Here is a 27581-nt window from a genome sequence, read left to right as displayed (position 1 = left end):
AGTTACTAGAAAATAGAAGAAAACCTGAGAAACCCTGGGAAGCAATGTGTCTTCCTAGGGCTTCAAAACTTCCAGAAATTCTGCATTTCTAGCTTTGACTACAAGCCAACAGAATTTATTTTTGGAACAAAAAAATACATGAAATGAAGTTCTTACAAATAAATTTTTTTGAGCATTTGGTTGAGTCATGTCATGGTTTACTCTTATAACTTCAGAACATATTTGATTCACACAGGAGAGAAATACACTTGACGTTATTAAGCAGAAAATATTTCAAAAGTTGAAAGAAAAGGGGAATCAAATATTGATCCTACCATGGAAGAAAATAAGGCACTATCAGGATGATGTAAGTTACATATCTCACTCTTTTTCTTAATAGAAAGGAAGAACACATGAGCAAAATCACTGACGCTGAGAAATATTAGCCCCTAGCTGCTCTCATGATTCTCTACACCAGTCACTTGAAGGCATATGTCTGCAGGTCTGTGTTCCTGACAAACTCCTAGTATACATCTTTTAAAATGGAAACTGTGTTAAATGAAAATGTGAGCTTGTCATCACATGCTCATTTATCCTACCAGGCCCTAAGAAAGTAGCATGGAATGTGAGCAAAGACTGGGAAATATCCACAATTGATTACTGTTTAAAATGAATAGTCATGAGCTGGTCGCCTTCATTTTATTTTTAACTTGCAGATGGTAGAATTGCGTGAAGACTGAACATCAGTCTTCCCTCAGTAGCCATCAACCAATACCAAGTGAAATAGTTATTGTTACTCATACACAGCTCATTTCATACATACTTGGCCATTCAGCAGCATGTCCCTCTGTGCATGCACACATATTTCTGAGTTATAAAAACAGAAGACATCAAAAGATATCTTCTGCACATTTGCTTCTGGGGGAAGATATCAGAAAACTACTGTGTGTTAAGTATTAATGACATCACACAATGCAATACTGCAAGATATTTGGGTAGTCTAATGATGAGCATGGTAACTAGATAAATGGGGAGCAGAAACAAATTTTGCATAGTATCTGTGAACTGGAATTTGTGTAATCAAATGCTGTAAACCATGTCTAGACTTGCTTGCTGCTAAGAATAGCACCAATCTGAACGTAAACTATCTTGATTTCTGTGTGCATAGTAGCTGAGATTGTTGGCTTTCTTAGAGGAAGATTTCTTCATTGTAAATGCAGCTTAGCAAGACATCTTTAAACACCTCTGAGTTTGCTGAATCAATGCCTGGCATGGTTGGTGCATGAAATGAGAGAGTTTCAGAAGCACAAGACAGACGTTTCTGTAAAACTGCAGTCTTGCAGGACAGCAACAGACAGCTCTCCACTTACACTCACAGCTGCTGCAGAAATACTCCCTTGTTTACTCTCAGCAGCGCGTGCACAAAAAGCACGCCTCCATTCCCGCGCCACAATTCAAAGGCACACGTAACAAGGGAGTGTGTGCCTGCTGAATCCTCCTGTCAGCAGATCTCCTCAGTTTTCACCTCTTCTTCACCACTTTACAAACTCTCAGCTATTTTTTCCCAAGCTGTAACAAGGGAGCTCACAGGGATTGTCGCCATTCTCTCCCTGCCTGTCATACACCTTGTTTCCAAGTATGGTCACTATGAGGAGACTGTCGCCTGGAGCCTTCGTGGAAAATTAATGGCAGACAGGAAAGGGCAAAAAAGACAGGACAGATGGCTCTGTCACCACCGCCATCCTGATGCCATGAGAGAGCTTCAGTGCCTTTGCAAATGCCACTCTGTTCCACAGACTTATTCTGAAGTTGATCCAATTGCACCCTTTGCAGCTGTCTTTCTTATTTTTCATAAGATTTTTATTTGTCCTTCTGCTTATCCAAGTGGCAAGTGCAAAAAGTCAGTTTTTAAGTCACTGACCTGGTGCTAGTTGTCTGAAACACTGCTTAACTGCAGGCATATTGGAATCTTGCTAGAAGTGGTGTTGAATAGTGTCGTTAATGGGACTTGTTTACTTGCTGGTTAAAATCCAGATCAGGTCAGCTGAGACATGAAAGGGAATGAGTAAATTTCTAATTTAGTAGGTGAACAGAATGATGTCACCTCTCTTTATTCTTTGAACAGCATTCTGTCCAGTTTCACTTTCACAGGGAAATACGCACCCTTAATACATTTGGTGCACATTGAAAGCCTGAAAAGATGTGTCTACTTGGGTGAGCAGTGCCATACAAACTGTATGTAAACTCACTTTATGTTCATACTCATGTAAAGATATTATTAGGATTTTAGGCATTTATAGCATGATGAACTTTAGTAGGGCTATTAAGTTGTGATGTGACACTCAGCTGTGCAACCAGAGTCTACAGAGAGAAAGCTAATGCCCTGTCCTCAGAAGAAGTAGCACTATAATCTCTAGTTCTGTTCTAGTTTCAGCCCATACAATTGTAATTATAGGAAAAGTTCTACATTGCATACATCTCAGACTGCACAAGAAAGTTTGCAGTTAGGAAAGAATAAATCATGCTTGCAAAGGCTGTGATATCTATAGCAGTTCATTAACTTAATGCTGAGTGGTGCAGTCAATACACTGGAGGGAAGGGAAACCATCCAGAGGGACTTGGACAGGCTGGAGAACTGGGCCCATGAAAACCTAAAGAGGTTCAACAAGGCCAAGTGCAAGATGCTTCACTTGGATGAGGAAAATCCCAGATATTTATACAAACTGGGAGAAGAACCCCTTGAGAACAGCCCTGCAGAGAAGGACTTGGGGGTCCTGGTGAATGAGAAGCTGGATATGAGCCAGCAGTGTGTGCTTGCAGCCTGGAAGGCCAACTGGGTTCTGAGCTGCATTAAAAGAGGAGTGGCCAGCAGGGAGAGGGAGGTGATTGTCCCCCTCTACTTGGCTCTTGTGAGGCCCCAGCTGGAGTACAGTATCCAGACAAATCTGGGGCCCCAGCAAAAGAAAGACGTGGAATTCTTGAAATGGGTCTAAAGGAGGGCCACTAAGATGATCAGAAGCCTGGAGCACCTTTCCTATGAGGAAAGGTTGAGGGAACTGGGCTTGTTTAACTTGGAAAAGAGAAGGCTCCGGGGAGACCTCATTGTGGTCTTCCAGTACTTGAAGGGAGTGTATAAACAGGAGAGGGAATGACTGTTTACATGAGTTGATAGTGACAGAACAAGGGGAAATTGTTTTAAACTGAGACAGGGAAGGTTTAGTTTAGATATTAGGAGGAAGTTTTTCACTCGGAGGGTGGTGACACACCGCAAAAGGTTGCCCAAGGAGGTTGTGGATGCCCCACCGCTGGAGGCATCCAAGGCCAGGCTGGATGTGATTCTGGGCAGCTTGGTCTGGTGGCTGGCAACTCTGCACATTGCAGGGGTTTGAAACTAGATGATCATTGTGGTTCTTTTCAACCCAGGCCATTCTATGATTATACGATTATCAAAACGCCCTTTGAACAGTGACAGGCACGGAGCATCAACCACCTCTCTAAAAAATTTGCAGGTATAATTTCTGGATTTGTGAGAATAGAAGCAGAGCAAACTATGTAGCAATAATTTTGGGGAATATCCAAGGTGATTCCTATTACAAAGCAGAAATTTGTCTTTGGGATTTATAGAACAAGACGATATGCAGTGGCAATGTCACATACTAGTTTAAACAGAGAGAGAGACCCCAAATGCTGATAAATCTGCTTAACAAAATGGTGGCCTACCTTTATTTGGCCTCCACTGCTATATCAGTACTCCGAGCCATGAATAGTAAACACACTGCTCTGTTGCAAAGTAGACTTCACTGTTCAGTCTGCTGCAATCAAAACAAGCACCCAGCGCTATTCACTTCTAGGCCTGGAAACATCTGTTCGCATATTCTTCACCCTGTTGTAACTTTCCCTGGGGCTGAAAGCAAAGAGAGAGATGAGAAGGTTGTAAAAATGTAAATACAGTCTAATATTCATTCTTGATACTGAGCAAGCTGTGTATGTGAGGTGCTGCACTGTACTCCCTGGTAGGAACTTTAAATTAACTTGTAGGTGCAACTTCAAGTCTCAATTCCACAGACCACTTCCACACTCACTAAATTCAATCAAGGTCATTTTCTTTCCATTTTCTAAGATGAACCATGAATATCAACCTTCCTTTCCTGATATCTTTGCCTCACGACCTCCACTCCTCTCCCTTTTCTTATGCCTTGAAACTCTCCCTAACACATTACACTTACTCCCCATTAAACTAGTCAAATACTCTGTTCTTTGCCCAGCAGGAAGAGCTGGCTTTCTCAGCACTGACCTAGATGTGACATTTCTATTTGTTGTCCTTGCTGAATATAAATAATAAAGGGTTGTCAATAGAAGACAAGTACACAACTTCTGTTTTTGTAGATGGAAGATTTTGTTCATGTTTCCACCTGCTCAATATCACTTAGACATATCAAAATGCATCAGATAATTTCCTACTATTATGTTTCATTGTCAACAAATGCTATAACCCCCACAGGAAAATTATGTCATGATAAATGGGGAGGAGGTATTCCCCACAATCTCCACATAAGGACAGGTATAGTGCCACTCCTTCACTTTTCTGTCATATCACACAGGCACAGCCCCCTTAGCAATGTCCAGCTCTTGTTCTGTGTCCCCTCTTTATATGGCTCTCGGCATATGTCACTGCCATGAGATCTCCCTAGGACGGTTGCAGAGGGAGTTTAGGAATATCAGGTTCTTAGGCAGTCCACAAAGCCTAACATGAGGTTACTTTTTCCAGGCTGCAAGCCTGAGTCAGGTGCTTAATGGAGAGTAACTAAATAACATTTGCCAGCTTAGAGCATATGTTTGAAAAACAAAGGTGTTGTTAGAGTAAGCTTGGAGTTATGTGCGCTACTTGGACTGCAATTCCTCTCCTTGGCAGTAAGCCTTGGTGCTTTCAAGAGTCTCCATGAGGCCTGATGAAGAAGCAGGGTTGAAGTCACAGTACTTGAGAGTTTAGTTACTGCATTTACCAAATAGATGAGGAAATGACATTTTTTTCCAGAAAGAGTCTCAAATTTGAAGATGAGGCTGTATCGCAAGATGGAATCATCATGGGAATTCCTCAATAGCCACATGCAGAAAACTAGCAAGACTATTAGGAATGGGCAAACTCTCTGCAAACGAGGAGATGGAGGCCCCCAATTTTTCAGGTTCAGGTGGGAAGACAGGATGGGCACCCTGGACAGCAGAAAGAAAGGAGAGTGTTGCCTGGAGGTGTAGACACAGTGGACAAAGAAAGGCTCCAAAAGTTGCTGAGGAAAGACACTTCACCTCTTCCCATCAGCCACCACTCCTGTTTTCTCTGTTTTCTCCTTTTTCCTGCCCCATTCAGCCTTCTGAAATAACAACTCAAGTGCTGCTGGTTTTGTTGTGAAAGAAAAAGAGATGGAGTTTAACAAGCAGACAAAGTATCTTCATATCTACTGCTCCCGAATTTACAGGTATTATTGATAAGCAGGTACTGCTAGCTTCAGGAGAGAGAGATCATTCCTTCCTCCCATTTTTTGTCTAATAAAAAGATTGCATCAATAAGCGATGACCAACTATGTTCTTCCACTGAGTGCAGAAGTTTTGTGGACTAGAAGTGTTGTAGAGGTATGGACAGTCACATCACAGTGACAATAGACCTATTTCAGTTTCGAAACTGATATAAATCTGCATTGTATTCTTTGTTATCTGGGGAATGCAGAAATACAAGGGTTGTACAAGCCTCCCAAGCTTCTCATCAGACACAAAATGTTGTGGGCCGGGGGGTACACATGCCATGATTCAGTAGTCATTGTCAGTGTAAGCAATTAGTATAGAGGAAAGGTCAAGAATGGGATTGCTGCATTGGTCTGGTGGAAAAAAAAACATTAGAAGTCAGGACTATATGAATGTGACATGCACATGGTCTTAATTATACAGAACACACAGAATGGACAGGATGCCTAGGAGGACACAAGTAAGTCATTAAATGTCAAATGAAAGTGTGATGTAAACTCTGTCAGGTGAGTGCTAATTAATTATGTCTGTGTCAGCAAAATGAGTAAGCACATTTTCTCTAAAAAAGTATATCTCCAGCATCTGAACGTTGAAGATAAGAGATGTGGTTTGCCTGAAGCAGTGGTTGCCATGCCATTGTGAGGCACATTTATTCCTTATAAATGACAAACAAGGAAAAACATGGAGACTATCATTGGAATTGTAGAACAGGTCAGAATATTGACTTGTATGACTTCTGTAGCAGAGGAAAATGAATCAAAAAGTAAAGCTTATGTGAAATACAGTGTATGTGGGTTCGTGGGCAGTAAGTAACCTAAGGGACAAGGGGTGAAGAAACACTGTAAACCTTAATAGAAAATGTAACCAAAGACATTATTTCCTCCAACACTAACCTACCTACTCACCAGAATTTGAAACTTACTCTTTCTTTATTCATCCTTATTTTATCTCTAGCATGCATTGCTCTACTTTTCCTTGAGGAAGACTGTGAACCCTGCCAAGTTTCTGGACATTTCACTCCTCTTACTCTATAAGTTAATTATTCTTTCCCAAAATAAATGTTTTGAAGGGGAAGCCTGCTGGTCCTATTATTTTCTTCAGTTCAAAAATACTTCCTAGCTACCAATCTCTGGAGTCGGTTTTGGAAGAGCTGAAGAATCAAAAAAGTGATGCTGGAAAGAGACTAGAAAAGGAACCAGAAAAAGGGTCCACGAACGGATCTGATCCTCTGATGAAACTGAACTGGAAACAGTTTCTGGTTGAGTAGGCAAGGTCAAAGATAGATTAAGCAGATCCAGCCTCCAAAAAATTTAGACAGGATGTGAACTGTGATAATAGCTCACAACAGTCTGAAAGATGCAAAATCAGGCCTCTTGCTTTTATTTTCTTTCTTCCGCCATCTCCTTCTGTTAGAAAGAGTATAGGGAAGTGTTTTCAGGGATGGCTACTATCAGTGTGTACAGAAGTGAATGTAGCAAATGAGCACATTTTGAGAACATTGTATCCCTGATAAGTGAAAGGCTAGCTCTTTCAAACCATCAGAAATAGTTCTTTCATATTTTCAAGAGCTCTGAGAGTTCAAAGTGTCTTAACTTTCCTTAACTTAACCATCATTATTTGACCTGCCTCCTAAAGCTCTGGCAGTAGCAATTAGTTGATATACGTGTTCAGAAAAACAAGCATCAATAATGTCAGCCAAAAGAGATACGTGAGTAGCTTCTGTATATAGATGACATTTGTTACTACTGTGGAGACCGAGATGAATAGCCGTGTGTTACCAGGCACTGATCACAGACTCTTCGTGTCTGAAAAAAGATCTTCTTAATGACAATTCAACCATCTATACTAATGTATGTATTTAAGCATTTTCAGAAAGTCGTAATCAGTGTGCTGTTCCATTCACTGACATCAAAGGTGAGTTTAATACTCTTTATAGAAAAGGAAGCACAAGCAACTCAGAAATGGCAGTTGGACCAACACTGCTTGGTTGGCAATAGCAAGTGGGGAAGTTCAGCGTTCAGAGAAAATAGATGATAGTGCGTGTTTCAAGGTACTCAAAGAACAGTTTAGAGCCTGTATCTTTTAAATAAAGGTATTACTATTAAAGGTGGATTTTTACACACTTTTTGAAACTCTAGATTCTGCTATTAAAACATTTCAGTACAGTAAAATTATACTGAAAGATATCAAGCAGATATTTTAAATCAGAATCGTTAACATCTCACTAATGAGGATGTACATATAATCGTTAACCAGATCTAAAATGAGCAGCTTCTCTCACCCTGATACCCTTGGTCACAGCCCTCTTGCCAGTTGGACAGGTTGGCTCTGCCTTGCCTGGAATTTTCTTGATCTTCTCTCTTGAGTGGCAGCTGCTGGCACTCTGCGCCTATGGGGAATGTGCTGGCATATTGCAGGGCAGACATAGCATATGACTGAATGCAGCAGAAAAACCAGCTGAGATCCTGCTAGCAGAGGGCAAAAAGCATTAAAGGAAGAAAGGGAGGAGTCTGTTGCACCAGATCTGAACCACTAGTGATTTTTCTTGTTTGTTTCTATCCATACAGCTAACAACACCATGTACCATTTTTTGCCTGCATCATATTGATTGACCTGATTGCTGTGGCAGAGTGTTAAAACACTCACATGTGCAAAAGTACACACATGCCCCATGACTGCTAGGTAGGGCTCAGAATGTGGTGCCGAAGCATTTGATATGGATCTGCCTGAGCCTCTTCTGATCCAAGGGGCAGATACCACACTTTGTTGCACCTGAGTTTGCACTTGGTGCTTCTCTGCTTCTGCAGCATCACTCACACCCACAAAGATTTATCAGCCCACAAGTATCAAATGTATTTCCTTTGGCTTCAAAGCTTTCATTAGACTGGAAGCATTTAAAATACCAGAGTGTTAGTGCTGGCAGTCATTTACTAAAGCATATCAGGCACATTTCTTATTACTCTTCTGTTTACTAAGTGTATTTCTTATTAACTTCAAGAATGTTGCTTTGTGCTGTAACTGCAGATCTCCTGGAAATTTCTGTTAGAACAACGTATCTCAGGCTGTCTTCTTAGCAGACTTTTCTGTAATGAATGTGCTGTTCCAGCCTGTCACTTAACACATTTTTGTCTATATAAAACTTAAATCTTGTTTTTACCGTGCATGTTTAGGCACCTTGTGGACTAGTAAATTGTTTCTTTATATGATCAGCAGACATCAGGTGGGGTATTCCCTGTCCCTATCTCCCCTGATGCTGAAGGTCAGGAAAGCAGTTCCAGCCAGTTGAGCTTGAAGCGGTTCTTGTGCTCCTCCTCACCAGCACAGCTGGCAGAAACCACACGCTGCAATTCTCAGGGTGTCAAGATCTTATAAGACCTAAAAAGCTTACACAGAGAGGAGACAAGAGGATATGCTAAATTCATACTCATTTTTAAAAAGCTTTAAACTGTCATAAGGTTTAAAAGACTGACTGGAACAGGTGGTTGTGCGATGCAGTGGCTCATGATAAGAGATCAGTTTGATCTTCACATCACTTGTCAGTTTAGAGTCAAAGTTATAACACACAGATTAGTAGTGATGAGAAAGGGTGCAGAACCTACATGGAAATGCATGTTCACTTCTTAAAGTTGCTATAATTAAATAAAACATCTACAACTACAAGAGCCAGCTTACCCAACCTGATATTCCCTAGCTGATTTCTTTAGTATATCTCAATATATGGAAAAGGTTTAGGACAGAAGGACAGAAAATGGTCATTCATGACTGGATTCAAGGAGGGAATTTTAAGCTATGGATGTATGATAAAGCCCAGAGAATTGTGTGGGACCTTGCCCAGCAGACTGCCATGGCCAATGTCACTGGCCAAGCAAATAGAGGTAGATGTGATACGAGAGAAATGATACAAGTGCAGTAGTCAAAATGCTGCATCCAATAAAATAGTCTGTATGTTCACAGTTTTAATTATTTGGTTTTGGCAAATGGAATTTTCTGATCACTAAGCAAACCAAAATGTCTACTTTCCAACCAGTTAGTCAGCTGCTGTTTAATTTGAAATAAATTTCCTCAGTTATAGTACAGCCATGTAGAAACCATATATCCTGATTCTTCATACTCAGATCAGGAGAATTTGTCCAACATATGACTAAATTGTGACACGGTAAGAATCCAACATGATGAATTTCCACCATGAAAAGCGTAATGACCTGTTCTTGCCTTTAGCGATCATTATAGGAAATCTTTGGTCAGAAGATAGTCAGTAAAGCCTTCAAAGTCCTTTCCATAAAGTGGATCAGCTGCTATTTGCATGATAGCAGTCCAAATTTGAATTATACATGGTGCTGACATTAAATCTTGGTGCGTCTTGCTCTTTTTTGGTTTTAAATATGTCTACCCTCTGCTGGAGAGTCAGCATGTGTAGTCAGAGCTCGGCTGCCTAATTTTAACCACTAATGGGGCTCACTTATCCCCAGGATCCAGATTTGGGCCAGAAATAGGAAGCCGAGTGATGGTCATGTGTTTGACAAGGAGCCAGGCATCGGGCCAAAACACATTTGAGCTGGATGGAATTTCTTGCCCCTGTGAAAATGCAGTGCTAAATCTTCCTCCCCCACTTGCCTCTTTACACACAAGTGGATGTCTCTAGTACAGTGAACTGTCACCCGAAACTAACAAGGAGGATGTGTCTCCCAGCAATCTGAGCTTCGGTCAAAAGTTCACCACTTGCCAGCCCTATGCCAACTTGGACCCAGATTTCTGGAATGGTTAGAAAAATATTTTAATGTAATTCACCTTGCTATGCTATTTCATTAATAACCTCTAAAAATGCAAAGAGTGCGGCCTTAAAATTCCTTGACATCCTCAGCATATGACTAATAATAATGAAACTTTTTCACTGTCAGTGGAGCCACTCTATGAATACCCTGTTTTCCCTGGAGTTTCATGGAGTCTTAAGCAAATGTAGTACATTTGCCATGTCCATTTCTTACAGCCTAGTAACTGCTGTTCAGCCAAGCTCATCTGAGCTGTCTCTTTGTCCACTCAATTGTGCTTTCCCTTTTCCTTGCACTGTGCTATTTTTCTCACAAAATAATTTATCCAGGCATAATTTGAACATGCATGAAATGCTCCTTTACACATTACGTCTTTCGTATTTTCTCTATATTTGTTTTGAATCCAATCCCTCAATGTCTTCCAAAATATGTTGTCCATGAGAAGAATGGAGTTGTTACCAGTTGAGGATTGTGTGTGCTCTGTACTGTGTTGAGTGAAAAGGGCTCAGCCCTCGGATGGAGCCAGAGCATGTCTGACATGCCATTATATAACATGAAACCAATGTATACAAGATCACTTTTAAAAGAAGATTTTACAGAATCCCTATTTGTAGCTTTAAGCATTTCTTTTCAAAGTCTCTTTTAAGTCTTTTGGGGGTCAATGGATGAGATTCTGGTCGCTCAGGGTAAATTCAGCACCACAGATTTTTTTCTTCAGTGTCTGGATTCAGACTGCTAAAATCAGGTGTTTATGAACCATTGGATAGTATCTGGAATTAAATTAACAGTCTCAGTAGAAAAAACAGAGTGTAGAGTCAAAGTATTTGTTTCTCCACACCTCCAAAACTTGACTATCACACAAGCTTTTTAGATAACAAAGCTAGTAATAAACAAGAAATCCTCTTGTCCACAGGTTTTTTAAAGCATATTACAATGCCATATTATGGCTCACATAATGTACTTCCTGTCTTTGACTTATCAAAGATATGTCTCTCTTCACTGCACATCCAAATCTAATGCGATTGTATTCTGCAGCTGACATGCAAGTACTTGCCATGATGGTTTGTTGGATCACATCATTTTTCAACCAAAGATTCCTTTGTGCCTGGAAGATCTGCCAAAATGGAAGGTGATTTTCCCTCCATAAGAAGTGCTTGAGATCAAACAAAAAATGCTACTACAAATCATGAGATTATAATACAAAAATGTTCTCTCTATCAAGCTTAACCACTGGAATCTTTCTCTAAGTGTCATCCTATAGAAAGCACCACTCCCCATTTACCCTATTTTGCAGTGGAAATCTGTTGATACAGGGAGATATAAACTGGCAGATCCAGAAGAGTATGGAAAGAGGAAATGGTTTTTTAAAAACTGAGGAGCATCCACTGCATTCATTCTAAATTATCTCTTTCCTAATTAAGCCCATTTTTTCTAACTATTCCCCGTCCCTGCCTCAATTCATTTTTAGAATAAATTCTGATGTCCGTAAGTTGTCCTATATGCAAATTTTTCTGAGAACTTCACTCAGTAGCACAGGCAATTTAATACAGTGAGTCTTACCAGTGAATGAGTTTTCCAGAGGTCAAATGAAGATGGAATATTTTTTCCAAAATATTTTCCTGTTTGCTCAATATTTTCCTATATGTTCACAAATTGGGAAATATTGGAACATTCTAACCAGCTAAAGTAAGCAAATACTGGGGGAAAAGAAACAAAAAAAGTATATAGTTTAATAACATCTTAAAGTCCAGAATATCCATAGAACTGGAAATATTCTGAGCCCCAGACCCTGTGGATTTTCACTGTGGATTTGAGAATGCATTTTTGGTGATATGGGCATTTGATCTACAGAAAACAGAAACCAACATTCCTCCAGAGTATGGGCAGTTGTTATACCAAAAGTAGGTATCTGAGTGCTGGTTTTTTGTTTTTGTTTGTTTGTTTTTCCCATATGTTTGGCCATTGTCTCCAGTAACCATTTATTAACCTGGGGTACATGATAAAGGAGCTCCTACAGTGAGGGAGGAAGCAGCTTTTTACAGAGGATCTCTGGGAAAATGTTCTTTTTATGACCTCTAGGAAGGATCTTTTTCTGGTCTGATTTCAGAGAAGCATCAATTACTTGCCTGGCTACACGCTTTCTGCTGAGCCAGTTCTTCAATTAGATTTTGCATTTTTTTTCCAAGAAAAGGGTCCTTCTTCCAATTTTCAGTCATTTCTAATGAACAAGTTATTGTTGATAATTTTAATCTCCAAACTTTCATTATGATTGCCAGAGAGTGAAAAATAATGTGTATATATATGCATTAAAGGTATGTATATATGTGTATGTGTCCATGTATATTTGTATATGTATATATGCATAGATTTTTAACCACTTTTACTATCTTCATCACAATAAACAATTCTACTCACTGTATATTTGTCACGTTATACTGGAATGTATTCATTTGGGAGCACATCTGAAGTGACCAGTGCTCCATTCTGAGAAGAAATCCACTTAATTAGTAAAGCCAAATGTACATGTATTTATGTAAACCAATCAGTAGAAAGCAGTCAATGCATGTAAATTAACTAAGAAAATAAAATTTGGAAAGAGCTGTGGTTATAACAAATATTTCTTCAAGCTCAGTCTCACTGCATTTGCTGTTGCCCATAGTGGCAATAATCATTTAGCATGTTTCAGAAAATTTCTGTTCTTCCTCCACATCTTCTTTTCCCCTTCCTAAAAGCCTCACTTATAGCAATCCATTTTCTTGTTTGTCCAGCTGTTGTTCTCTCTAGGTTAGCAAGCAGGTGAAGAGGAAAACCCCAGTGCAGGGGGAAGGTGCATTTTTTTTGCACATGGACAGTACCTGCCCTGGGAAGGCTTACAGATCAAGGTGTCAAGGAAAGCTGCAACAGCCACCTGGCCATTCCCACTGGAAATGCTGCTTACACTGGCAGAGCTGATATGAGGATGCAAGTTTGAAAGAAAATGTCCCAACCCAAAACAGATCAATGGGGGTGGCTGTTGAAGGTATACACACAATAAGATCTCACCATAAAAACTGATGGAACTGTACTGAAGCCTCCTGGAGCTGAGACTTCAGCTGACTTTAGCAAAATGAGTTGACAGGAGGACTCTGGCAGAGTGGGGTGCAAGGTGAACATTCCCCCCATGACAATGAATAAGCACCAGACAACAACAACATCAGAGAATGCAGTCTCAAAATAATCAAACACTGGAAAATTAAATTGTCATCGTCCATAGTGTATATTACATAGCTGAACAATAACTGATCTGTACTAGGATTTTTAAAGATGTTAATGTTCTCAAAGGATATAATTTTGCAGTTACTGAAAATTAAAAAAAAAAAAAAAAGAAATGGAGAGAGGAGGGAAACAGAAAAATGTAAAGCCAGCAGGCCTTTGGGAAATCAATGGTTATGCGTTGGGCCAACTGTTTTTACAGAATACAACAGCAAACTGGAAATGTCTCTAAAAGAAAATAAACTGCAGGTGAATCTGAATCTTACTGATGAATCTACAAAACTCTGGGAAGCCAAAGTGCTCTTTACAACCACTGGTTTAGGAGTTCTCCTGTCAGATATTTTTTATCTGAAGGCTGGACTTCTAGGTATTAAGAGGCACTGAATTTCCATGAAATTCCTTTCAAATTGTTTTTACTTAAGTATTTGATCATTTTAAGAATATTAGTATAATAGGCTATTAGATGGATAAGAAGTTAGGCGGATAGATAGGGAGGTAAATAGGCAGATCTTTAGATAGGTAGACGAATAAGTAGGTAAATAATCTTGGTGGAAACAATCTAGCAGACGTGATCTACAACTTCCAGTACATTTGGTGCTCTTCAGTGTGAAAGACAATGCTTTTTTTGTGTGTGTGTATATTTTCACACACATTATAAATAATTTTCATTCTCTCTGGAAAGCAAAAGGATTCACTCTGTATTGGCAGAGAAATTTAAAACTGATTTATATCTTGAGAACAGAAAAATGTTTGGTGAATACAAAGAAGCATTGCTGAAGAAAAAAGTGGATTGGCTTAGAAATAGTTGCCTTTCTATTAAATTAATGATAATATTTTTTTCTCCTCACTGTTTTTTGAATCCAGAGTCAATTCAGTACCATGCAATTGCCTAAATGCAGAAGAAAGCACAGTTCTGACCAAAGCACATGTGACTACTTGGATGAAAACATGCAGTCTTGGGATGCTCTGAATGCTCTTTGGAAAGTTTATTTTACCCTTGTGCCAGGCTTCCCTCATCTATGTAAAAGCCGTGAGGCAGCATCACTGATTTAGGAGATTAACACTGATACAATTCATGGAGTGGGAGTCATCTTACTTTTCTCAAATAACAGAAGCGTAGAATGGTGTCATGTGGCAGTCTCTTAGGATGCTGCTGGGAATGAAGGAAAAGTGTGCATTTTTTAGAGAGCTTCAGGAGAAATCCCAGTATAGGGCAAACTGAATAGTGCTGAACACATGAACGCTGCCCTATTTTACAGGGTGACGCTGTCAGGGTAATGCACAAATGTATCATGAAAAAAAGATTTGTGGCCAACTTCTGAATCTCTGGTGAAGAACGTGAGGGGATGTTCATTTATAAAGGTGCACAGTACCCCTTAATCTGCTCTAGGTTTTCCCCGGAGCATGTCAGCAAGCTGTGCTCCCAATTGCAAGAGGTAGGAGTGGGGTGTGCAGTGCTGCGGGAATGTGAGGACTGTGGAGTTTGCATGGTGCTGGAAGGCGAGAGACTGAAGTATGGCTTGGCACACACATGCTGGAAAGACATGGCATACTGAAAGACATGCTTCTGTCCTCGGGTGTGCAGGAGGCTGGAACGCAGCGCAGGGTATGCGGGAAAGGAAGGAGATTCCTGGGGCTCCTGCTCTTCCTCTCAAGTGTGGAGCTGATGGCAGACATTTCCCAACAGCTTTTTCTTGCCCATTTCTGATTTCTCTGCTACCAGCTGCCCTGTAGGGCATCCCTGCATCGTGGAACAGCCCCTCCCACAGTAATGACATCTTTGGGGATAGAGGGACACACTGGGACAAGAGTCATGTCAATTGTAAAATTACTCCCCATGACCAAGAGTGCAACCAAAAGTAATGCCATAAAGGAGGGCAAGCCAGTTTATCTAATGCAGCAGTTGTACTACCTCAACAACCATGGACATATAAATAGTTCAGAATTCATGCTTTCCTCTACAGTATGCCATCTTTCTACCCAGTCAGTGAACTGTGAGTTACAAAAAATTTCTTCAAACACTAGCCAAAAAGTAATGCTGAATTCTGAGCCTAAACAAAGCTCTGCCTATTCATTTCTTGTGAAGCAGAAACTTGAAGTATGTTATCCTGTGCATTTTGCTCTTACCAGCTTATACCAAGAGTTTAAAAAGATTTCCCAAACTGGAATAACTCTGAATTGAGTTTTCATTCTCTGTTATGTAGTTTAAATATATATATATATATTTAAAGCTTTGTTTATAAACCGAATCAGCATCTCAAAAACTCAGTTTGTTAGGATGCCATCTCCGTAAGTTTCACTCTATAGACCAGAAGTACTTCAATACATGCAAGTTGTCTTTGGATTACTTCAGAAGGAAGCATAATCATGGAAGAAATATGAAACAGCATAGTGTCTATAAATTGCTGACTCCTTCCTACTCTGCCAGCCCACTGGTTAAATTACGTGTACATGTAAAACACCTCACAATTCAGGAAAGTGTCTACCTTAGCATGAGAAAAGATCCTTTTTGAAAATGTATAGCCATCCTGCATAATCATCCCAGCACATGAAATCTGCTATTCACATTTCCCTTTGCTGATGTGCAATAAATATTATTTGGGGTTTATAATTTTGTCCTTGTTCTACAATTATTATTTTTTATACAAGCAGGGGGATGGGGCACAAGCTATATTTCTGGTACATCATTACTCATTATAAATAATTCCTTGCAGATTATTTTCTTATCTTTCCTTATTAAGTGAGATAAATCTACATTGGTACAAACGAAAAATTATGGCACAGCCTCCAGCTGGGCTACAATATGCTACTTGAAGTGAGTTGGGCTTCAATAATAGGTATTACTAAAAAAATCAAATGATGTTTTATTTTGTCTCATCCAATTCTCCCTCGTGTGGGCTGGGTGCATATCTGCTGTGGCAGTATCTTAATTTCTTACTATCTTCCTCTCTCTTTCCTATTCTAAGTATACTTCTAAATATGGGATTATCTTTTGCAACCATTAGGATTAAGAAATTCATTATATATAGCCATAAGAATGTTAAAATTAGGATTTTTCTCAGTTTAAGAAAGTCAGGATATTTTTTATCTTCTGAAATCACACCTATCTGCACTCAATCCAGGTGCCACATTATTTGGGGCAATTCCAGGAGATGAGAACACAATTCCCTGTACCATGGCTCCACCTCCAGTATTTTGCTGAGAATTTTTTTTTACTCTTTTACACTTATTTTGTTTAAAAAATGTATTCTTGACATTTTCCCAGTGACATTTTTTTTTGAGGCTTAGCCAAATGCACATTGAAGAAAATTGAACTGAACCTGTCAGCCCCTCCAGTATGATAAGTGTTGCCTGCTCTGAACAATTGATGGTCCCACTCATGAGAGACTTAATCATGGAAGCAAATGGGAATCTTTCTTTTTCCCATCTTAGCTTTGCATTGTCTTTATTACACAAAAGTCAGAGCAGGCAAAAATAAAAGCATATACATTACCTGTTTATGCTCAGCTAAGAATCTAGGAGTCTTACTGTTTCCTTGCATCTAGCCACTCACTTTCTCAAGCTTTCTCTGCCACCTACCTCCCTCTGTCTGAAACTTTATCTGCAAAGATGAAAAGGAAAACATTCCTAAAATGAAAACATTTATAGAAAGTAAGGTCTTCTCATTATAACACTTTTTCCTTTTCCTTTTTTTTTTTCCAAAGCAAAACATGCAGGTGTATGACGGTGTGCCATCAAAATCACGGAGTATGGTTACTGCAAAGGAGTTAAGTGGATATGCTGTGTTAATAAGTCTGTGCATAAGCAATTTCAGTGGGCCTTGAAACTGCCTGTTCCTACTTTCACCACTTAGTAATGAAAATATGCATAACAAACCAGAAAAAAATATGCTATTTTGTGATTGGGAATCATTATTAGGGCATATTTTGCCTGGTACTGTCTCTTTGTCATGAGCAAATATGTATTTTATATATTATATATAAATATATATTTATATTTTATATATTATATATAAACAAAAAAATACTAATAGAACATCTTGGTGAATGCATCTTGGAACAAGGCCAGTTTGGTTGCTGGGTGACTTGGGTGGTTCTGTGCCCATGAAGCAAAAGCATGCAGTGATGCAGCTCAGATCCCAGTCTGCTGAGGTACATGCATCACAAAAGCTGCTACCTCTGCCTCTTATGACCAGACCAAGCCTATTCTCATACCAATTCTTTAAAAAGCTTCAATGAGCCTTGTAAAAGCAAGCCCTACTTTCAATGTGCCCAGTGTCTTCTCACACATGTTAATCTATTCCCTCATGACAGCTCTAGGCTTCCCTTCCAGCCCTGCACAATGATCTCTTCATCTGCTACAATCAGCAGAGCAGGGACAGGTGATGCCATGGGCTGATGGGCAGAGAGGATTGGGCCAAAGGAGTGAGTGACATACACCAGATGCCGACCCGGCCCCACTGCAGCTCCTTGACATGCATCAGTGAGGGGAAATCACTGCATGCACTCCAGCTGCTGCAGAACCCGTTGCTGGAGCAGACGCATTATACAAACTGTTACTCAGTAGTAGCTGTGCATGTAATGAAAAAACAGGCAGCAGTCAGTTCAAAGAGCAATGGAGAGGAGGGGAGGAGTGGAAAGAAAAGAGGGAAAAAGCACTCCTTCAAAGAAAGATCAAAATTAATGACAAAGTGTTTTGAGATTGAAAATTAAATGCAAAACAAAACTGAGTTCCTCAAGACAATAAAGAATAGAAGATCAATGATATGTGTCCTCGCCGATTTTAATCTGTAAGCTTCATTAATTCAATGCCCATTAATGCAACCAAACCAGCAATTTCTGAGCCTGAAATCTTCACTCACATGGACCCAGGGACTGCACCTCAGAAACCTCCCTGGGAAAACCACAGTAGCAGTTGCCATGTCCTAAGAAGAAACAGAGAGCTTTTAGGAAGACTGAGCACAGGGACTACAAGGATAAGAAACAAAAATGGAGGTGTTGAACTTCATTCATTTCAGCCAGATTTCACCACTGAAAACCCACCAATGATATTTGTAACTTAAAGTTAGGTATGCACTGAACCCTTCAGACATTTGAGAATAAAATAAGAGCACAGAAGAGGGAAGCCTTTGAAACCAAAGTTAGTGTCTCATAGAGGAGACATTACACACAGAAATGAAGCACGGAGAAAATGGACAAAAATGCATAAAACTGGAGCAGCAGAAAATCTTTATTATTATATAGGAGTATTTGTGTTAGATAGTTTGTGAACTGTTCAAGATGCTTATGGACAATTTGAAAATGGACATAAATTCTCACCAATAAATTTTGTATGTAACGTACTGGCAAGAAGGCTGGTGAGTAAGATGGGAAAAGGGACATATGGAAAGACAAGTGGATAACTGATAAGCCAGAGGGCACTTTCAAGCAAGTGGCATGTGAATGGAGCCAGTAGCAGTGCTGCACATCTAGGAACACAGCAGGTGGGCAGTGGAAAGGGTCCTGGAAAGAATGACACTATGGGCAGCACGAGCAGGTGTCATATGATTGCATGGCATCGCCAAAGCATTGGGTTGGTTGCATGAGTATCAGTCAGCTATATGACAGCTCAAAAGAAACGTCAGAAATAGCCCCCTACCATCTGTCCTCATCACAGTGCAGTCCACAGTTTAGGACTCCTAAAGTGAAAATACGTGGAGCTCCCAGTGGGAAATCAGGGAAGTGTGCACTCCTTGTCTTTAAAATTCTGTTGTGGCAACAAACAAACAAACAAACAAATAGATGCAATCCTCAAGCATAAACAGAAGTTGCTAAAAGGATACTTTACTTCATACACAACTCTGGCAAGAAAGGTATTAAAAGTAGTAATGAGTTCTTGTTTCAAAATTTTAAAATCATTGTTGAAAAATTGTACAGAGTACAAGAAAGAAGGTATAAAAAGTCTGCAGAAAATCAAGGAGCTGTATCTGTGTCTACTCTCAGGAAAAAAAAAAGGTAAATATGTGGAATAAGAAAGGTTTCACAGAATATCACATCTGAAAGGACACTTCAGCTACGTGCAATAAGGCATTACATGAAGCAACAGCTGGAAGCTGGAGCCAGATCTACTCCAAGTGGAAGTGGGAAGCATTGAAGGCTGTTCAGCGCAGCGATAAACTGCTAAGGCAGGGACAGAACTCCCCATGCAGCCTGCAGTCTCTCCCAGTTGGCAGAGTGTGCCTTTCTGGAGTCAACATTAGTTTCCCCGAGCTTCTGAAAAACTGTATTATCAACAGCATAAGAAATCCACTTGGGCCGATTCAAAACCAGAAGGATCTCTACTGGTCAATAAATGTTTAATTCCTGGATTGTATGTTGGCTAAGCAGACCGCTGTGCACAGGATGTGGTGCTGGTGCTGGTGCAGCATTCACAGGGATGGTGGGCAGCCATGCTGTCAGTCCTGTCACATTTCCCTTGCCTTTTTTGTCCCTGACTTTCTGAATGTTAATGCTTTGTTTGATGGGGTGTTTTCTTGTCCAGAGAACTGTTCACAGTAATGCCCCATTCTTTTGTGAAAGATTACAGCTTGATTAGAAGATAACTTTGAATTGTGTTATAGGAATGAGCCCAAGGCATGTTGCAAGGTTCTGTGACTCACTGTTTGTCAGAGACCACCATTCTTCAGCCATAGCAAGAAGCTACAAAACAAGATTTCCTTTTCACATTACTGCTGTGAAACATTACCTGTCTATGAACACAGGCCGAGGCCCATGTCAGTACTTTCACGGTACATAGCCAGCTCTAACCCATATCCTTTCTAAAAATGTTCTTTCCCTCCTTGTTATCATTTTTTTTTTCTCTCTAGCGTAACTCAGATGGTTTTATTTCAAGCCTTTGTTGTTCTTTATGTGAGTCAACTCACCTAAAGTCCTTTAGTTAGGACCAAGAAAAACCATTTATATAAAATTATGCTTAAGCAGTGAGATCATTATTGAATATAATGCTGACCCAAGAATTCCAGGATAATTTCCTATATGGAGAGTGATTTCAGAGAGTGCTAAAGCAATGCCGACACTTCTTCACGAGTGCTCACACTGCTCTGGCTTGAAGTACAACAGTTTGCTCGTGTCTTACATTAGGCAGTTTTACAGTCAAATAGCTGTTACAAAAGAAGCCGTGTACACAACAGGCCTCGTCAGCACCACTTGCAGTAACATCTACCTGGGAGTGAAGCAAACCCACTCAATTCAGCCCTCAGGGAATGATTGTCCAGCAGACACAGCCTGGACTCTGCCACACTGTTGCACACAGTTGCGTTTTGTTGCTGTGCTTTGCTTTTTTCTCCTTGCGAGAAGCACATGCTCAGCCGAGGGGAGAGTCAGGTGTTACCTTTGCTATTGCACAAAGTCACTGGAGAAGAGCTTGTGCAGCCAGCAGGGAAATGTGCTGTGCTTTCAGAGCACGTGTTCTAAGCGTACTCACTTGTAAATGTGTCACCCAGCAGACTGACACCTTTGAGACAGGCCCCAACCTTCTGGGGATGGGGACACTCCCTGGTGGGGACACCAGGCTGGGAGAGGGGCCCTGTGGTCCCAGTGAGGTCCCTGCTCCTGCTGCAGGAAGCTGGTGCACTCCTCCACTGAGCGCAGCCTTTTGGATGCCAGCCATGGGGTGATTCCTTCCCACTACTGTGGCTATTTGCTTCCTGAACAGGAGAAGTGAAGCCATGAAGTATTAGATACATTTATTTTTTGAGGCCTGGTACCTACAGTCCTTCTCCTTGTTCCCATCCCAGCCATGAGCATACAATTCGTTTGGGTTGGCAGCACAGGAAGCAGTGCTGGGACTGAGCTGTGCAACCAGGGCTCTGAGTTGCATTACAGTACAGAAAACAAATCTACTGAATTAGAAGAGGGAGGAAAAAATATTTGAATTATGAATTTTCTGCACCTGGTGCAGAAAACAACAACAACAACAGAACTTATGCTCATTAGGCACTGAAATATGAGATTTTTTTGGCAAAGGATAAGCATTCACAAGAGTTCCTAGAATCTGGATTATAAAAATTGTATTTTTGATAAACAAAGCAGAGACAAATACAAATCTTTTTAATTATAAGGATTTTCTTCTATAATATAATGAAAGAATTCCAGGCCTTCAAAATTCAACTCTTTTCATTTTTCCTCCATAGTTTTGTCTTCATTTCATAAGCCCTAAAACTAAGTTCAGTCGGGCCCCTTTCCTCAGTCGCTGTGAGCCGTGCTGTGGATGCTTCAGGGGTTGGCATCGACATGAGAGCCTCCATCCTTGCATTACACACCGAGTTCTCTTACACACCACCGTCGAAGCTGCTTTGGGATGCGTTCACCTGTCCGTGTGCATGCGCTCACCGGGAAGCCGTGAAATAAGCCGCTTTACCTTCCCGACAGGTTGTTTTTACTACAGGAACTGTGCACAAGCATCCTCATTCATTCCCGGCATTTTCCATCCTACGTTTCTAGGGAGGTTCCTCCCGTTGAGATAACTTTTCTCCAGCTTTCTCTGATCCCGGAGCTCTGGTGCCAGTGCTCCCAGGAGCACGCTGGGTTTGGGAGACATTACCTTCCCTGCAGGACAGTCCCCGCTTCGTCCGGGAAAACACGCCCCGGCACGGCGGGTGGAAGGGAAAGGGCAGGAGAGAGCGACGGCTTCAGGGGGCTCTTCCCTCCCTGCCCTGGTGTGAGTGCCCCCGTCCCGCGGAGAAGCAGCGCGGCTGCGGGCGCCGGGAGGGGAGCCGAGCTGCGTGGGGGGGAGGCAGAGCCGGGGGACTTCAGCGCGGCGCGGTCTCACCCCTCAATCACTCCTCCCACAGTGAGCTGTGCCTCTTAACCCCCGGGATCCTCCCTCCCGCCGAGCACTGCTCCGCTCTGCAGAACGCGAGTTGATGACCGAAAAACGAATTAGCGGCCGCGGACAGCCATGAGCTGTCTGGATGTTATGTACCAAGTGTATGGTCCTCCCCAGCCGTACTTCGCCGCAGCCTACAGCCCCTACCCGCAGGTACGTGGGGTGGGAGGGGTGGCGACGGGAGGGTGGCCCCGAGCCTCACCAAAAGGAAAAAGGCAAAAGGAGAAGGGGAGGGGGTGGGGGAGAAGAGCCGGAGTTTGCGATGGTGAGCGAAGCGGGGCTGCATCCCACCCTGGTGCGGGGCTCGGCACGGTACGTACTGCCGGGACTGCGGGAGAGAACGGGACTTCAGATCCGATATGTCATTTAAGGGATTTTTTTTTTCCCTTTTTTTTTTTTTTTTTTTTTCCTTCCTTTCCTGGACCGGGCTCCATCCGAGCTCGACGACTGCGGGCAACGATGCCCCCGGGTTGCAGAGGGCTACCGGGAAGGGCGAGGGAGGGCTGCCCGGGGTGCTTCCTGACCGCCGCCGCGGGAGAAGCAGTGCACCACTCTTCGCGTGGTTACCGGGGATGCTCCCACTCCAGCCCCGCTCGGCGGCGGGACCCCGCGGGCTGCCCTGGAGACACCCGTAAGGGGATGCCTGCGCGTGTGCAGCCCGGGCTGTATGCTGAGCCCCGCGTTCCCCGCGTTCGAGGGTACCCTCGGCAGCACCTGCAGCACCTCTCAGCTTCCCGTTTCTTTGGAGGTGTTTTTCTTCCTTCCTTCCTTCCTTCCTTCCTTTTTTTTTTTTTTTTTTAATTAATTTTTTTTTTTTTTTTCCCCTTATCACTTCGGAATAGGAAAACGGCTTTCCCCAGCAAACGAAAAATAGGAGCGGTAGAGGCGGAAGCGCCCCGGACCGCGGACAGGCGGCAGCCCCGGACGTGCGGGGCTGGGGGCGGGCAGTCACGCTCCGCTCCTCTCCCTCTCCGCACAGCCGCGGCGTGGCGGCTCGCGGGACACCTCCAGCCCTGGCAGCGAGGCCGGCATACCTGTTACAAATAGCAGATGATGTCTTCCCCCACCTTGCCCCCCCCACCCGCCCGTCCGCACGCGGGTGACATTATTTAGGGGGCTAATTATTAGCTCAATGGCTGAGCCGGCAGCCAAGTGGAAAGGCAGCAGCCACGGAGCGACGTTATTAGATATCCCGCGAGGCTCGGTCCAGGGCTCCCGGCCGCCCGACCCTCGTTCTTCCTCCTGCCCGCTCCGGCCCGCCGTCCCCGGCTCATCTTAAGGAACTCGCGGCGGCTGCTGCCAGAGAGACTTCGGGAAACTGAGTGCCTGCCGCTCTTTATTTCTCCCGGCAGGAGCCAGTAAAAATTGTGTAATCCTGAAGGAAATACCTGAGGCTTCCCGCTAGACAGAGAAATGCTTTCTGCCCTGAGACGCGTTTGAAGCGGACAGGCTTTGACTTTTTTTTCCCTTCCTCCCGTTTTCCGCTTTGTTTTGTAGGTCACTCTTCTGCCTTTCCCCCGATGCCGGGATCCGGCCCGCAAAGCGCCTTCTGAGTGCTGAACTTCGTGCCGGGAGCTGAGTCCCTCGCGTCACCCCGCTCCCGGCAGTGCCCGTCCCTCCCTGCACATCCAGGCTCGGGTGCCCCGGGGGTGCGGCAGGACCACAGCTCCTGCATGGAACTCCGAGCGGGCCCGGGATTTGCATCCCGCCTGGGACGTGGACGGAGGGCCGGGACGGGGGTCAGCACACCTCGTTGCTCCGTTTCCCGTCCTCCCTCTCCTCTCTCTCCCTCCAGAAACTCGCCTTGTACTCCAAAATGCAAGAAGCCCCGGAGAGCGGCAGCAGCGCCGGCGCGAGCAGCTCCTTCTCCAGCCACGCCGCAGCCAGCATCAAGGAGGAGGAGTGCAGCCCCGAGAAGGAGAGGCCCCCCGAGGCTGAGTACATCAGCTCCCGGTGCGTCCTCTTCACCTACTTCCAAGGGGACATCAGCGCCGTGGTGGACGAGCACTTCAGCCGGGCGCTCAGCCAGCCCAGCAGCTTCTCGCTCGGCAGCGCCAAGGCAGCTCGGAACGCCAGCTCCTGGCGGGGTGAGCACCGAGGAGGGGTGCGAGTGCTGGGGTTCCGCGAATGCGGGGACTGTGGAGGTGCAGGGCTAGGAATCACGGCAGGAATCCCCCGTGTTCACTCTTGGTTTTGAGTTTGGGACTGTGATGAGCAAAGGTGGGAGCAGTAAGAGAAGTGGATGCAGGCGTGAATCTTTTGTACCATTTTACACCTTATAGTCTCATGGGGTGCCTAGGGTGGCAGGGAACAGCTGACCTCAGGCATTGCTGCAGAGCAGCTCCTGGGACCATCCCTCACCTATCAGTGCCCAACTGAGAGCTGATTGCTCACTCTCTCCTTGAATTCCCATCAGTTTTCTAAGAATGAAATACTGGTTAAAGTATTTCGTAAGTGGAAGATGCTCAGCACTGAAAGCTGAAAGATTTCTTAGCTCCTCAGGAACTGCTTCCCTTTCTCCTGAGTAATACCAGAAGGTGCAGAGCTGACGTACCTCCCTGACAAATGTTTGTATCGGCAACACTGTCTGTTCACAATCAATAATGCATAGTACCTTCTGCACTATTAGTTATCTCTATTCCACTTCACACTGGACAAGAAAAGCACAAGGTCCTTACCCTCTGCACTGTCAATCCTCAAAGAGCTGCAGAATGCTTCCCAAGCATGCTAACAAGAGCCCCAAGAAGCAAGAACAAGTCCAATGCAATAGACAGGGAAATTACCCCCACATAGATTTAGCATATTTAAGCTGATTGCACAGCTCATGCTGTTCATGACTGCTTTGAAACTACACTGAGGAAGTAGATACTTTCCTGGCAGTGTTTGGCATCCTCTAACATGTTGAGCAGCGTAAATGCTTCCAGAGGGAGATTAGTACAAAAAAAAAAAAAAAAAAAAAAAAAAAAAGAAAGAAAGAAAGAAAGAGAGAAATCCAACCTTGACAATTGCTGTGCTTCATAATTGTTCTGACTCAGTTTCCAGATTGAGAGAAAAAGGTGTTTCTCTCACCTTAGATAACAATCTTTTCCCTAAAGAAGTACTAAAAGAAGCCTAGCCTGGAGCAAATTGCTCCAGCCCCGGGCTAATTGTGCTGGATGATTGGGCTGGGGAGGGCTGCTGGGAAGCAGTTTTGTGTGTTTTTGTGTGTTTGGTGGTTGTTTGGAAGATAACCACAGCATGAGAGTGAAGAGAAGCCCTAGTGAGTCGGATGCCAGGACTGAGAGTGCTCATCCACCTTTCCTTTCTCTCTGCATCTAGATGGCTCCTTCCCGATGAGCCAGCGCAGCTTCCCCCCATCCTTCTGGAACAGCACCTACCAGCCCTCCTCGGTCCCCGTCACCCTTAGCAGCCCCCTGGCTGCCCACAGCGAGCTGCCCTTCACCACTGCGGACCCCTATGCCCCAGCCTCCCTGCACGGCCACCTGCACCAGGGTGGCCCTGAGGCCTGGCATCATGCCCACCACCACCACCACCACCACCACCATCCCTACCTCGGGACGCAGAGCACAGCCTACCCCCGCCCCGCAGCCATGCACGAGGTCTACGGCCCTCATTTTGACCCTCGCTATGGCTCCCTGCTGGTGCCCACCGCCTCCGTCCGCCCCCACCGCCTCCCCCCCGCCACCGTGCCCACACCGGTCAGCCCACCCTGCGAGCTGGGCAAGGGCGAGGCGGGCCCTGCTGCTGCCTGGACGACACCGGGACCCTTCCCCAATGCGGCGGGAGACGTGGCACAGAGCCTCGGCCTCAACGTGGACGCAGGTGAAGAGAGGTCCCTGGCCCCTTGGGATCCCCCCAGCTCAGGGCTACCCCTGCCCTGAGGTGGTGGAGGGGAGGGCACTGTAGAGGGCAGCTAGAGGAAACATATGGGTGTGCGAGCTCCCAACCCATCCTGCATGTCCTTCTTTGCATTCCTTGGCCAGGCAAGCAAGAGCAATGTGTCACCCACTCAACATTTCTGGATCCCAAGACACACTCTGAGGTAGTGCTTGCTTTGGGCCTTTCTCTGTGCTGGAAGCCTGATGCAGCCCCGAGGGCTGTGGCCAAAGGGCAGTCCCACAGCTCTGTGAATTTCTGCAGCTTTCTAAACAGTTTCCTCTGTTTACTTTTTTTTTCTCCCAGTTTTCAAAAAATGCTATTGTATCTGCTGAGCATGTAAGGGCAACAGCTATCCCTGTGACCAGGAAAGCTGGTGCTGGTGGCCTGCCCCTGGCCAGGTGCTGGCATGTAGGGCTGCGTGCCCAGTGGTGCTGCAGAGGGGACAGAGTCATGGCCAGCAGTGCCAGCTCATCGGGCTGTGTCTGTGGAGGCAAGAGAAGCCTGCTCGGCTGCTTGGGTTCCTCGTGATGAAGCCTGGTGACAGCAGTCACTGGTGGCTCCGTGCAGCCTCACTTCAGTTTAGAAAGAGACATGTGCCTGTCCTCACTGCAGCCAGGGCTCTTCTTGCTTCATTGCTTTCTTCTAGCCCTGGGGAGCCCAGGCTTCAGCTGAGCCTCTGATATCATGTGGCAGAAATGGAGTTTGTCTTTCTCTTTCCTTAAATGCTTGTATCTATTTTTTCTTCTTCCCTTTTTTCTTCTCTCCATTCTCAGGTTTGCAGCCTCAGGACAAAAGCAAGGATCTGTACTGGTTTTAGAGCTGTCCTTCACTCTTCCTCCCCTGGCTCTCCCCTGTAGATCTCTGCCTCTAGGCATGGTGGCATTCGGAGCTGAAGTCGGGTCAGTTTGTAACAGCTTCTGGTCTTGGTTTGCAGCTCGGCGTTACTCCTTCTGTGGTGGATCCCTTCTGAGCTGACGAGCTGACTCAGAGCCTCCCAGACCCCCTTGCCCTTTTCCAAGCCTACCATGGCCCTGCAGCTTGGGGACAGACAACGGGACTTAAAACAACTTGGCTTTGCAAGGATGAACCTTTAGACTTATTTTGGAGAGGAAAACCCTTCTGTTTAAAGAGGAGAGCCAAAGACCATGAACTATTTAAACAAACTCCACAGCCAGAACTGCAGTTGGACTATTTTAAAAGAGTCAGATGACATCACAAACAGTGATGAAAAACCACTGGCCTTGTTACAAGGGACAGAGGAAATCATGATTATTTCAGTGGTGTGAATATTTTTTTATGGCAGTGAAAATCATTTCTTGA

At 43.7% G+C, this 27581-nt stretch overlaps 1 protein-coding gene across 3 annotated transcripts; it reads left to right on the top strand.

Moving 5' to 3' along the window:
* Positions 1-22454: 22454 nt before the first annotated feature.
* VGLL2 (vestigial like family member 2) lies at positions 22455-27236 on the top strand (the record flags this gene model as incomplete). Of its 3 annotated transcripts, XM_079532465.1 has the most annotated exons (5): positions 22455-22535; positions 24178-24469; positions 25701-26204; positions 26366-26424; positions 27035-27118. In XM_079532465.1, 5 exons carry the CDS (start codon positions 22455-22457, stop codon positions 27116-27118), a joined length of 1020 nt encoding a protein of 339 aa, XP_079388591.1. The 3 variants fall into 3 exon arrangements, with proteins under 3 accessions (XP_079388591.1, XP_079388593.1, XP_079388592.1); XM_079532467.1 differs by lacking the exons at positions 26366-26424; positions 27035-27118 and adding an exon at positions 27196-27236; XM_079532466.1 differs by lacking the exon at positions 26366-26424 and having other exon boundaries at positions 27035-27078.
* Positions 27237-27581: the final 345 nt, after the last annotated feature.

Source organism: Tetrao urogallus (assembly GCF_951394365.1).
Source record: "Tetrao urogallus genome assembly, chromosome: 2".
In the NCBI taxonomy this organism is placed as follows: domain Eukaryota; kingdom Metazoa; phylum Chordata; class Aves; order Galliformes; family Phasianidae; genus Tetrao; species Tetrao urogallus.
Note: the sequence above shows the minus strand (reverse complement) of the source record. Positions and strands in the feature narration are given on the sequence as shown.